Below are 14,040 nucleotides of genomic sequence, written 5' to 3'. Positions count from 1 at the left end.
AAGAAATATATGATAACGAAAATGGCAGAGACATAAACTATCTGTTGTGTTAAAGCAAAAGCATGTATTCCAAATTCAAAGAAGTCAGACATACTGCCAAATCATTTGGTCACAATAATTTGCATTTCCCATTTGAAATTCTAGTATTCATATTCTCTTCTGCTTTTATCCAAGCAAACCCCATTCAAGTTTCTGCCTGATGAGACAACAAAGATGCCGTGATTTTTAGCTTACCTGGCCAAAAAATAACTAAATAGCTACATTAAGAGGCTTTTATTTCTCATTTTCAAAATAACATCATTAGAAAATTTCAGGATAAAACGCACAGTGCAAAATGGCTTTGTGAAACATCCTGTAATCTCAACTCAAACTAAGTCTACTAAATGTTACCAATGATTTCAGTGCACCAATCTTTGGCAGGTACATGCATGTGAATAAATAAACACATTCTCCAAAAATGCTAAGTTTGACCAACCAAAAATCTTCACAAAATATCTTTAAGACTTAACATCCATATCTGCTAGTGTGGGGCTTCCAAATGCCTACACATGGAGGAGAAAAAAACAAGCATAGCAGCACGAAGTGTGAACAAAGAATTTTGTCACTTTTTGTAAAAAATATCCTATTCCAGCACAGTTTCTGTCATCCTAATATGTTTCACACAAATGAACCAAATGAGAAGTAATTCAAAGAAATTTTAAACAGTAAATTCCATTGGCATTTATGACCCAGGCAGAAGATTAAGACTTGTAATAAAAATCACTCCACTTGCAAACTTAAGTTTTATTTTTATTTGCAACCACTAGTCTGTACCACATGGAAAGCTAGTCTATATCTGTGCAGTGTTGACAGGTACATACAACAGTAGTTAAGTGTTTTTTTCCATGTCCTTGTCAGGAACACAAGTCAACTTTTCAACATTTTATCAGACTTGTTTTCCCAAACAAATATCTTCTAATAGCAAATATGACTGAATTTTTAACACTTCTTTCTTTAAGTATAAATGAAATTAAAAACTCCTACACAGAGGCTCTTCTGCATGACAAATGAAAATGTGCTCTGAAATTCATCAAATGTACAACATTAGAAGAACGTATACAGGAAATTCTGAAATTAAAGGACAAATTTCTATAGCAGCTCTCAGATTTCATGGTAGCTGAGCTACTTTAGTAAGTGAAGATAACCAACCACATGTGGCCTTATAGGACAGGTGTAGCAGCTTATCAAGGTCTCACATACAGATAACAACTGTCAAATACTATTATTTGAGCGAATGTGGTAAAGTTCAAAAAACATTATATCTGGTTGAATTTTTGTTTTTAGTCTGTGTAATTAACTGCCACAAAAATTCACTAATACAGAACTAAGTTCATAAGTTCATAAGGTTGGAAAGGACCTATAAGATCGTCTAGTCCAACCATCCTCCTATCACTATCCCTACCCAACTACTAAATCAAATCCCTTAGCACCTCATCTAAACGCTTCTTGAACAGCGCTAAGGAACTCTGAATTTTTCTGAAATAATAGGAACATAAAAGAAGAACCAATCCTGATCTTTCAAAACTGAAAAAAAAAAAAGACGTTGAGAATGCATTATAACAAAGTTGCCACACACACTCTCTTTTCTGACTGAAAATGATGTCTGTTGGACTCTCAGAAGACATCACAGTGATCATCTACAGGACTATCTATTTTGTCAACATCTCTCTGACAACCAGGACACAAAACTGGATACAGTACTTCAGAAATAGTCTCACAAGTGCAGCAGAGGGCATCCCTTAACCTCTCTTGTTAGTGCTATTTTTGTTGCTGCCAGGATACACTTGTCACTCGTGTTTTGTTCACTGTACACTAGAATGCCCAGGTACCTTCTTACAGAGCTGCTTTCGAGCCAGCCTGCAATCATGGATGTTACTACATCCTGGATGTAGGACTTTGCATTTGCCTTTGCTAAATGTCCTGAGATTCCTGTCAGCACATTTCCACAGCTTGCAGATATCCCTCTGAATGGCTGCCCCATTTGACAACACATTACCCGCTCCTCACAATCCAGGAATAAAGTGGCTGAGGATGCGTTGTGTCATTATGAGAGGATGCTATGAGAAACTGTATTGAAGGCTGCACTTAAGTCAAGAGTCACTGTTCTCCCCACATCCACAATCATTTCATCTTAAAAGACAGTTACAATGGGCAGAGTTCATCTGCTGAAAGTTTCATGTCACCTTTCTCTTCCTCATGTGACACTTTCCATGAGGACTTCTTAGTTTTCTAAGGACTGAAGTGAGACTGACCACTCTGTGGTTTCCTGGACTTTCCTGCCTGTTCTGAAGTTCAGTGTGAAATTTGCCTTTTTCCAGTTTTCAGGGGCCACACCTGACCACCATGACCTTACAAAGATGATAGAGAGGCCTCACAAAGACACTGCTCACCTCTTTCAGCACCTTCGGAGAACACTCTCTGGTTCTGACTATTTGTGTATGCACAGTTTACTTAAATAATCACCAGCTCAATAGTCCTCTACTTTTAATGTTTTGGTACACATGAAATGTTGTACACAACCCACCTACTACTTGAAACAAATCAAACTTAACTAAGTAAAAGCAATCTGCCATTCCTCCTGTGATATGCAGGATATCACTGTGAGTAGCTCCCAAATACTTGACAGTTCTCTCCCTCACTGACAGCTCTATACAATCTGAGTGCTGCTCAGGTTCCCCTCAGGAAAGAAAACCATAGAGGTATTTGTTTGATTCTACCCAAGTGAGTAGTCAATTCTACCACTACTACCCAAACGGCAGTCAGTTCTGGTGTACTGAGCTAAAGATCAGCTCACCTCCCTCTACTTTCCTAAAGGAAGGATGTACAAAAGATCTTGACAGCTGATTTATTACTGTCTGTCTTAAGTTAGCATTTTGCTGCAAGGAACTATTGTACCCACAAATTGTCTGAGTAGGGCAGGATAATCCCAACCTACAGTGCGTGCACTACTAGTATAAAAGCAACTTCTAAAAAGACAGCACTACCATGAAGTATAAATCCTGGCACAGAGCTGGCGTGTGCTGGTACCTTGCTCAGGGAAAGAAAACAATTTGGGAAGTCTCAGTGTATAAGTCTTGATGATACAGCACATGAAAGGCTATGTCAGACATTAAAACACTACCTATTTATGCTTTAATGTGAGCATGTATAGCACACCAAAAATGCATCCCAGAAATATGATATCCCCCCCCTTGACCATTTTTACTTGTAACAGCAATTAGTAGATATGGACCTTCTTGTTGCAATCATTTAAGTGAAGAGAAGATGAACTTCAGATCTAGTGTAGTAGTTTCAAAAGTTATCCACTTACAGTCATTTTCCTTCACGCTGACTAGAAGTCCTTCACGGCTGAATTGTGTTTACAAGATCCTAAGTGAGCTCTTCAGCAGTCTCAGCACAAATGTGCTTGATGCACTATCAAGTAAGCTCTACTAGCCTTGGGTGTGCTGTGAAAGCAAGAGTTGTAACAAATAGCTGGGAACTGCTGCATCCTTAATTTGTTATGCCTGATCTCTAGGACCTATTCTCATTTGACTTGCATAAAAGGAGATAGGAAAAACAGAAGGAAAGGTAAGACAAGTCACGTTAATTATTTTGTCTCAAACCAAGTTCCTTCAGCTAGTTAGGCAAATTCCTGGGGAAAAAAAAAAAAATTATAAGCATGAGCCCACTGCTAAGAATACCAAGCCAGCTCTAGACTCAGAGGCAATCAAAGGACCAGTGTAGAGGAAACTACTGCATGACAAGTTTTCTCCTGCACTCCAAATACTGTAACTGCAGCCTGGCAAGGTTGGGAAACAATATGGCTCCAAAGCCTCTGTTTCGGAAGAACAAGACCTCCAGAATTAAACCCCCTCTGCTATAAACCCTTACACTTCTTCACACTAACCCATCCTCTTATAATAGTTGACATCTGTTCATTTTCTATGATAAGTACTTAAACCATTTTTCATTTACTTTTATTTAAGTTTGGATAAAAAAAAAAAAAGTAAGGAGTGAACTGGGTCAGCGTTCCATGAGAGTCTAGAACAATTAGGAAGAAGTTAAGGCAGTCAAGTTAAAGCTGAGCTGCTGAATACAGCTTTGTAGCTTAAAAAAGCAAAAGACATCAGTAATAGCTCAGTTAACCAGTCATTCGAGAATGACCAGTTTAAGGCATTAGCTAAAAACCTAAACATTTAAAAAGGATGATAAATTAGAGTTGGATGGAAATTCTCAAATGAAGCCTTCTCCATCAGACGATACTGCAGTGGATTGGTTGAAAACAAGACACTAAGTGTGGATATCTTAGCACTTCAAATGGGGATGCTGAGACATTCCACAGATGGCAAATGGAGAAGGCAGACCAAGATGTATACACATTTCTGAAGTCTCCTTCCACAGCAAATTGCTTGTCTGTCAGAATTCAAGCCTGTCTAGAGGGTTTGGGGTTTTTTTGTTTGTTTGCTTGTTTTCTTTTTTTGAGTAAGCTTTTCTTGGATTGAATTTTCAAGTTATATCACAATGCAGTCCAAAAGGAAAAAAAGCAGTCCAGAAAGTCAGTAGGTGCAGCACTATATCCTCATTAGTTGGTCTGGATCCAAAGATAAGAGATTTCAGTCTCTTGTATCCTAAGCATATTCACAGGTGGCAAATACATCACTGCCTTTTCTTTCTTTAGAGAAGAAACAAGGATTTTTTTTCTCCTGCAGCCTTTTAATACATAAAATATTGGTTCAAATCTATTCTGTAATGTTCCATTCCTTCCCACAGTTTATGATCAAATGAGAACTGATGTTGGTCCATGGAAAGTCTGCTTCACATTTGTCTCTCTTCTTGCCTCACAGAGATCCCTGTTGGGCCAATTACTCAGAACTCCATTGAAACAAATGCAGTTATTATTCTGCAAGGTCACTTCTTTTTGCAAAATATGATCTCTTTTTCCTCAGGTTGCTGCAACTCGAACTGGTTCTGGCTCCTTAAATTGCTTTCTTTTTACAATAGTGATAGGAAAATCTATCATTACTTTTATGAGAGTTCAGAAACTCACACTGAACTAAAAATCATGCAACAATCATTTTTTATTATTATTATTATTTTTTAATGTGAGGCAGTAGGATTTAGAAACTGCTAGCCTAGGCCTCCTGCAATTCAGCTGAACATGTCCAAATTGTTTATACATATTTCACATTTCTGAGGCTTTCTTCCCTGTTATACAAACCAAATCAGCTGTACGTATGAACCAGGTTATTCTCTGAAATCTGGAAAGCAAGACAGTAGGTTGAGAGAAGTGCCAACAAACGGTATGCGAACACACCAACTATTTCCCTGTGGGTTCTGAGAAAGGGCACTTTCCTAAGAAAACATATTTTGCCGTTAATCAAACCAGAATGTTTCATTTCTTCAAGGAATGAAGGCAGCTCATTCCAAGCAGCAGACTTGGGCTTCTCTGCAATGCCCAGTGTTTCTTGGAAGCCTGAAGGACGGACCAACAGAAAGCAGCGACTTCTGGGACGGCCAGAACTGGGGAGCAAAACCTTTCTCCTCGATGTTGTATCTGAACAGGTGTACCCTGTTATTAACAATACTACACTTGGCTTTCAGTGTGGTTTTATGCGGTGCTCACACAAGCGCCTGACAGAAGAGCCACACATCCCAACCTGAGGCTGGAGGAGCAGCGGGCACCTGAGCAGTTACACCTAGCATTGCCTGTTACCGGCCCTATCTCCCACAAGCACTACTCCTTCAACCTCACCGGTGACACCGGTCGCTCGCGAAGGGACTGGGCAGCACCGGAGCTGCGGAGAACCGCTGCCATCCCCCGAGGCCACCACCTGAGGCGGGAGGGAGGAGCCGCCAAGCTTGGCGGGCGGGGGGGGGGGGCGAGGAGGCGGTGCGGCGCGGGGCCCCACCGCGCAGGGGCGGCGCCGGTCACGTGGCTTCGGCGGCGGCCCCGCCCCGGCTCCGGCGGAGGCAGCGGCGGCGGTGCGCGCGCGCAGCCCTTGCACCTGGCGCCGTCCTCGGGGCTCCGCGTCGCCAGGACAACCGGCCTCGCCGCCGCGCCTCTGCCATGGTGAGCCCGCCGCGAGGCCGTCGGGCCCGGGGCGGGGAGCGGTGCCTCAGGGGCTCGGCCCCGCCGCAGCGGGCCCGGGGCGGGGAGCGGCGGCGCGGCAGGTGGGGGTTGCGGGGGGCGGGCTGTGTGTGTATGTGTGTGCGCGGGGATGCGTGAGCAGCAGCGTTGCGTGGGGGCACTTCCATAGGCGTGTACGCGCTGGGTGTGGCCCGGGGCTGCGCGCGCGCTGCACATCCGCGCGTGGTCCTCGGCGTGTGCGCGCGTCGACATGCGTGGCCGCGATGGATCGATGCGTGTGCGCAGGTGGATTTGTAACCGCAGCGGAGCCGCGGTGCGTGTGCGGTGGGCGTGGGGTGAAGGCGGTACCTGCGCGCAGCAGGTGGCACCGAGAGCTGTGTCGCCGGGGCGGGGAGCGGCCGCGGACGTGGTGCGCTTCGCAGAGGGTGTTGGCACCGTCCCTGGCTTCGGTTACAAGTTCGGTGTCTGATGCTTATTGCTTTGCGGCGGTGGCTGCGTGCGGGGAAGGCTGCCAGCCTTTCGTGCGTGGGGCGATGCGGTGTTTTGAGGCAGAAGATTGCTATTCCGGGGGGGAGCGTTGGTCGCCTGTTCGGGGTGGAGTGCCAAACCCTCCGGAGGGAAGCAGGATACCCCTGTAGTGGCGTAACGGGAATTTTTCTATTACCTTTGCACGAAGGCACGTTTGTGCTCCTGTCTCTACCCTATGTATCTTGACCGTGAGCAAAACAACCTTGAGAAGCAAAGCGTGATGTGGAATAATAATACGAGTTGCCCATACTTGCAGCACAGCTCTCTGTAGTGCTGTGTTATTAGAGTAGATGGATTTGATCAACAGAGGATGTAGGAAATATGTCACTGCAAGGAGCAGCAAACACCAGTGAGTGTGTTTGCGCTGGTGAAATATTTGTGATGCATCTTGATGACGTCCTGCTTTGCATTGGCTTTCCATCACACATCCTGCATAGCTTCTCTGATGTGGAATTTCTGAAAAACTAATTTAATTAATACAGATTTCATGTTACCGACTGGGGGGGGGGGGGGGATGTTGGAAAAAATAATGAAATATAAAGTGTTTTACAACATAAGTAAACATTTTACGTTAACTCTGAAGAAGATGAAAAAGGGATTCATTTTGACCAGTTAACACGAGACATTTTAATATAGGCAATGTTGGTGTTTCTACAGATCAGAAAGACAGTTAGCTTATTGCTTGCTTATTTTGATTGTAGGCAGAAATAGTAGACTGATTTAGTGATCTTTGTTAAAATTAGAGACTACGCGGGGTTAGCAGATGTGGAAAGTTGAAACTGAAGTCAAATTTTGACTGAAGCGTAGCAACTATTTTTAGGTTAATGGAGTAAAGTAGTACTAATCTGGCACTGTGACAGTATTGATCTGAATGCCAGCAGAAGGCTATACATTAACAGTACTTCAGCTGTTTTGTCAATTAGAAGCTAGAATAACAGCATCAATGTCATTATAAATTACCAACTTGTCTAATTGTTCTGGTAATATTTCTACTGAATCAGAAATGCACTTGAAAGGGATATGTTAAGTATGACAAAACCATATTACATTGCAAAATCAAAGAGTTCTCGCTTTGAGTTCAAACAGTAGCCTGGAGCTAGTTCAGACAGTGGCCACAACACTCATTTCCATTCTTTTTAATAAACTTTTCAGGAAGGTGGTCAGTGTAGTCCATAAATTTCTTTTTAATTTGCTTGTTTTGACTTCTAGCAGAGTCCAAAAATGTTAGAATTTCTGGTCCAACTTGAGCCAGATCCACTGAGCAACTTGATTTGGATGTGACAGGGTTAGAGTCCAATCTGAGCTTCTGTGAGACAGCTTTCTCACTGGAACTTCGTGACGTGTGGTGGGAAAGCTTAATTCTTTGTAACACTTCTGAGAAGAACGCAAGGAGTGATTTATTGCATTTATAAGAATGGAGATCTTACTTTCATCGTTTTCAAGTCAGTATGCAGTGTTATAAAGGAAAAAGAGATTACTTTTCAAAGGAATACAACTCACAGCGCTCTCGTATCTTCTCTGTCAAATCCATGTTTATTTTTCAGGATCAGGAAATTACTTGCCTGTCTCTGCTGAAGTTTAAACTCGTTATTCTTGAGCTTCAACATTTTTTTTTTTTTACTGATGGTTTGTTGGAGATTGAACTTTTCTCAGAGTGATTTTTCTATAAATACACTGTACTATGAATGTCTGAAAATCTAAGTGTAGTGTAATTCCTCAAGTCTGAATGGGACCACCTGGACTATTTTTTGAGGCAGAATGGGTTTTGGTTGCAAAGTCCCTGTGAATGGCACTGTGGTGGAAGCTGCCGTAGCATCAGTTTCAGTGTTTTTGATTAATAATGAAGTTACCCAAGTGGTCCAAGGGAAGTACTTTTCTCAGCTAATTTGTAATTACTTTGCTACTTCCATTTGAGTCTCCAGTGCTTAAGGAGGCATTTGTCACTTATTATCTAACCTGCTCAAGAAAAGCAAGCCCAGGATCTGTAAACTGCATCATTTTCCCAACTCCTTTGCTGCCCCTTCAACAGTCTTCAATCTCTTGAGAGATTCCATCTGAGCTGTTACCTTTGCCTTGGAGAAACCACTGCACTTTTAGGAGAGGAGGACCAGAACTGGGAATGTGCCCCTTTCTGTGCTTGCCCATTTATGATTACTTAAAACCACAAGCTGCTGCTTCGTGGCCCACAGGAAAGCGCATAATGGCTGCAGCAAGATACCACATGTAAAAATATGGGCTCTGCTTCATGGTATACTCTTATCTATCCTCATGTTCTCCTATCTTCTCCTTCAGATAGAAGGAGATAGTAAAGTCTATTTTCAGTGGGGTTTGATTACTTTGAACTGGTTTCTGTAAATTGAAATCAGTAAGGAGACAAGGCACTAGTCATAAATGGGAAACTACCAGCATGTCATGCTCTTCTGTCATCAGAGGTTGAAATTGAGGTCAGAGCTTCTCCTAGGAAGGGTGTTTCCGAATTATGACTTCGTATTATGTAGTTATTATCTGAATATTAAGAGTCAGAATGTCTCTGTGTGTGTATAGTTCTGAGAAAGGTCTGTAAGCTGCTTCTGAAGCAAAAGTATCACAGGATTGTATCGAGTATGTTTATTTCTACAGAAATTCAAGAGCTGTAAGTTTTGGCAAATAGTAGCAACTAAGTGAATGCCCAACTTCTCTAAACCTCAGCCTCCTTCCTTCCCCATAGCAGTAAAGTGTTTTGGAAATTCTACTCTGCTGTTTCCTTTGAAGTCAGTTGTAATTGCGACATGTAATCTTGAGAAGGTACATAATTTTGTCTCTTGCAACTGAAAAGTGTTATTAATTACACACTATATAGATGATGTATGCAGTGGCACCACGTCTTGTGTTGTTTTTTATTTTCTGGTTCATACTCTGGGGAGATTGTCTGGCGGAGGTTTGCTCTTCGTAATAAAAATTTCACACTTGGTACTAAGAAAAACATCAGTTCTGACATAGTGTTTATGATGCAGATCAAGCAGTGCTTTAAAACAGCTTTGCAGAAGCTTTAGAGCCATTTCTGTGATGAATTACGTCTTCTAATATAATTTTGAAAGACAGTTATGCTTGGGGAAAAGAAGAATCAGTGTTCAGAATTCCTCTCAAAGGTGTATAGAGGTTCTGCTTCAGCCATGCAAACAGGGCTTCAGCCACAATTACATTTGTGGTGTGAACTGGTATCATTGGAAATAGAATTGGCCTTCCAGGGGTGGGTTGTGTGCTTGGAGGGAGGGCTGTTTCAGTCCAAAGAAGAGCGGTGTAAACTAGGTAAATGAATCCACAGAATTTCTAGGTTTGTACTGCTCTCCATTGCGTTGCATTCAGTGTGTTAGTTCATAGGTTAAAATACTGGAGACTGGGAATAAAACTAGTCATATGTATAGCACTAAAAACAACTATAGGCTGACACGATGATTCAGAGAAGGAATTTTGGAGGATGAACTCCTAAGGGCTTTCATGAATCTGTGATTGGATTAAATTTGGATGGCTGAAACAAAAAGGCTGTCCACAACCATATACTGCTGTATTTAAGCAAATAGACGACAGCTTTTCTCTTAGACTGATTTTACCAAAGATGTTTCACAGTATGAATGTCTAGAATGTTTATTACAGCATGACTCTACAAAGTGTGTGAAACCAACAGGCTTTTTTGCCACAAGGTGAATTTTAACATGACTATGCAGTCCTTATGAATGATGTCTTAGAATTCGTTTCAGTCTTACTGCTTAGAGACTCAGAGTTACTTGAATGGTCAAACAGAAGTATCCTTCTCATGTATTTTGTCCTTGGGACTTTGCAAATTGCATTTACATCTATTTAATGCTGGAGGAAGGATTTGTTGCTTACCTGCTCAAGAGGAAGGCGCTGAATCTGGAAGATACATCATGTGAAAATGCATCATCCAGCTTTGTGGTGGACTACAGTCAACACAACAACTGCTTGTCAGTCTGCTTTTTATTTTCTGCTGCAGGTCTGTTGCTCTTGAAACCTGCCAAGTAGATTGTCTGGGTTTCCTCACTTTCTGTTTTAACAATCAAATCTGAAGATTACATCAGTTGAGGGTTTTATTTTATTTTCAATAAATGCTTGTATACTGTTTTTGTTTGAAGTCTATAATCTTAAAAGAGGAATAATGTACGAAGAAAGCAAAATGCAGTCATTAAAATATTTTATAGAAGGGGGAAAAGACAAACAAATAAAAAACCAACAAAGTCACCACCAGTGACAAAACATACAAGTTACCCAAAGAGAAGGTTTACCTAGCAGTGTATGACTAAGAGATGGACCTCCCCTTCAACAGATGAGGTACTAGTTTTTTCAGCTTGTCTTGTACATTTAAATATTTTTGGGGCATGGGGTTGACAGCTTTCTTGGCTACCAAACATCAGTTACACGATAGATGGTATTGATAAAATGCCATCTTTCAACTGAATTTTAGGCCTGTATGTAATGAGGTCAATCTGATTCTGCCAACCATCTGATTTCCCCTTTGTTATTCTTAACAGATTAGTGTAGGAGCTGACACACTCAAGTTAGCTGAGGACAGTCTGCATCTCCTGAAATTCTGGCATGGTGCAGGGAAAATTTCTGCGTCTTTGAGAATTTGTTCTGAGCCTCTTTGGTTTGTCTCAGAATTTACAATGAAATAATCCTGTGAAGAAATGTCACGGCACTTTAAATAACAGTGGTGGTGAGACAGCAGATTGTGCTAGTATGCTTAGTATGCTGGACTAATTCAGAGGATTGCTTTCTCTTTGGTGACTTTCCAGGAGAAAAGGCAGGTCTTGCTTAAAGGATAGTCAGCTCAGCTGGCAAGTTTGGATAACCTGCTTATTAAGCCTTAATAATCTGACTGTGTGCAGTAATTAAGCTGTGCTCTTTAAAAATGCTCAATGGTTCCAAATACAGTTGGCCGGAAGCAGCTACTGTTCTGAAAACCATGCAGGACAGGGTGCTGTCAGCTGCTTGGTTAACTGGGAAGAAGCTGGGGAGCACAAGGCAGCAGACAGGGCAACCTCCAGGCACCTCCTGCCCTCTGCAACGGGGCTTCTGAGTTGGGGTGGCCAAAGGCTTTGAGGTGGAGTTGTGGCTGCAGAGATGAGCACTGACCTTCATCTGCTATTCAGTGAGTACAGGGCCTTGCGAGAGCCAGGGTGGTGCCCTCCAGTGAAATGTCAGCGATGTGCTCTGAATGCCAGTGCTGGCAAAACAAGAATGATGGCTTTTCTGGAAGAAAACCAAGCAGCAAAGCAGGCAGTGTGGCCAGCTGCATCTGCCTGATGAGTTTTATTATGTTGGACAGAGCTTGCTCTGGGCAAACTTTGAAAGGAGTATGGCCCTTACGGGCAGCCCTCGGACAGTGATAAGCACTGGGGAAGGACAGAGAGATTTCTGGGTATGTTTCATCCTAATCTGTGAAGGTGAGTTGTAATTGTTCCTAGGACTGATGCACGAGGCTTTCGTATGAGCTGTTGCTTTTGATCAGGCTGTTTGTCACACTTCTGGAAGAGGAAAGATCCAGTCAGCATCTGGCAGTGAAGTGGAAGCTGAGAGCCTGCAGAAGGTAGTGTGCTGTGCTCTGGGGAAAGTGGTTAGCTGCTGTGGCAAGCTGCATGGCTGGGGTTTAAAAGTGCGTGGAGTGAAAGCTAGAGGCAGAGCTCAGTGAGCAGCTGGAGCATGGCAGGAAGACCCTGGAGGGCAGAAAGTGTCTGTGTGTTGAAGTAAAAGGCTGCCAGTCTGACTCTGCTGTAGGTGGGAGTAGTTTGAGATGGCACTGCCTTTTGTGAGGATCGTTTTTGTGTCATTGATTGTACAGGAGGCTTTACTGTGGGTTCTGTTGTCTTTGGTATCACCTATTTCAGTCCTGGTAGCAGTGCTTATCCGTTCTCCTGTCTAACACTGTTTTTGTTGCCTAGATACAGTTACATTTCGCTGTTTAAGTGGTGCTAAATGATTCTCCTTGTCCGCTGTATGCTAGTGCATTAGTTGTACATTTCCAGAGGAAGCACTGGATAGCGGTTATTCTCTGACCATTAGAAAATGGTTTATAGAGTAACATGAGATAACCCTAAATTTCTTCTTGAGGATAGTCATTTTCACTTCTCATCATCTTCCTCCATTTTTCTCCTGTAGCTAAATGAAAAGCTTTTTAGCGTGCCATTGATGAGTGCTCAGAAACTGCTCTGGGTTGCTCTGCTGGCTTTCTTTCTGCTATAGCAAGAGGTAGTTTCAGTTGCATGGTCAAGGCAAAATTGTACAGGCAGCATTTGGGTGTTACCACTGAGGAGGAGAGATGTGCAGCAAGTTGGTGGGGTTTGCATTGGGGAACAAAAATCTACACCTTGGAGGAACTGGGTAAAACCTCACTCGTGTTTTGTGAGGAAGAATCTTTCTAATGCATCTTTTTCTTACGATGCCTTTTACTGCATAAATAGTACTAAATAGATGCTGTTCTTGCAAGTGGAAACCTGAAAGACCTGATGCTTTTCACATATGGAAATGTTCACAACTTAACTAGAATATCTGCTGTGTCAACAGTAGAAGGGAAATTAATGGATTTAATTCTAAACTGCTGTCTCCTTTGGTGACGGTGACCCACCCTTGGGTTTTATTACTGGCATCTTAAATAATTCAGCCTTGTTGTCCATTCATGTTCTCTTTTTACTGATTTTTCTTTGGGGTCTCTGTCATCTTCTCTCCCAAACCTATGTTTACTCCAAAATGCTTGCTTTAGCATTCTAATGAGCAAAGTTGGTTTTGAGCAACTGTTTTTTAAAAGTTGTCATGTTGAAAATCCTCATTTACTCTGATTTCAATGGAAATTAAATGCATAAATCTCTCTGTGGAACTAAGCCATAATGGCTGAGCTGCTAACAAAATGGTTTCATCTGCTAAGGAAATAGTTCTTTATTGAAGAGTCAATTAAATAACAACTGAAAATGCATCCCTTAAAACAAAAAAAAAAAGACTTTCAACAAAATTAATAGTATAACTGTCTTTTGATGTTGAAAATATTAGTCAAATGGCATTGCTAAATTATTTAGATAAACATGATAAACCAGGATGAATATTAATTTGTTTCTTCATAGAGGAAAAATTACATTTTTGAGCATACCACGGTTCCTTGCCAGATGGGGTCCAAAATCGTTTGTGCGTTGTCCCATCAAAAAGAGATTGCTTCAACTCAGTAATTCTGGTGAAAACAGGAGAGCAATATCACTAACTGTTAGTCAGGAAGAGAGTAACATGTGGATGTTTTTAATGCTAGCAAGCTAACTGTGATGTGTGGGGAAGTTATGTTCCAGGATTGGTGGTAATCGTTACATTTCATATTGTGGAAGAGGAAACCAAAAGATGAGCTTATTCTTTCTGGATTTGACTTA

General features: G+C 41.9%; 1 protein-coding gene across 2 annotated transcripts in view; it reads left to right on the top strand.

The window, feature by feature from the left end:
• The first annotated feature begins 6,035 nt into the window (after positions 1-6,035).
• The window catches only part of FBXL2 (F-box and leucine rich repeat protein 2), a 48,018-nt gene continuing 40,013 nt past the window's right edge, over positions 6,036-14,040 (top strand). The window contains exon 1 of one of the 2 annotated variants that reach the window (XM_065753384.1): positions 6,036-6,091. In XM_065753384.1, coding sequence (XP_065609456.1) covers positions 6,089-6,091 — 3 coding nt within the window. In that variant the 5' untranslated portion in view covers positions 6,036-6,088. Of the gene's footprint in view, positions 6,092-6,353; positions 6,423-14,040 lie in introns of those variants that run through there. The other variant, XM_065753382.1, reaches the window with a different exon arrangement.

The sequence above is a fragment of the Cyrtonyx montezumae genome, unplaced genomic scaffold (genome assembly GCF_038088225.1).
Source record: "Cyrtonyx montezumae isolate F1298 unplaced genomic scaffold, pur_monq_1.0 scaffold_8, whole genome shotgun sequence".
NCBI lineage: Eukaryota > Metazoa > Chordata > Aves > Galliformes > Odontophoridae > Cyrtonyx > Cyrtonyx montezumae.
The sequence above is the reverse complement of the archived record's forward strand: the minus strand, read 5'-3'. Positions and strand labels throughout refer to the sequence as shown.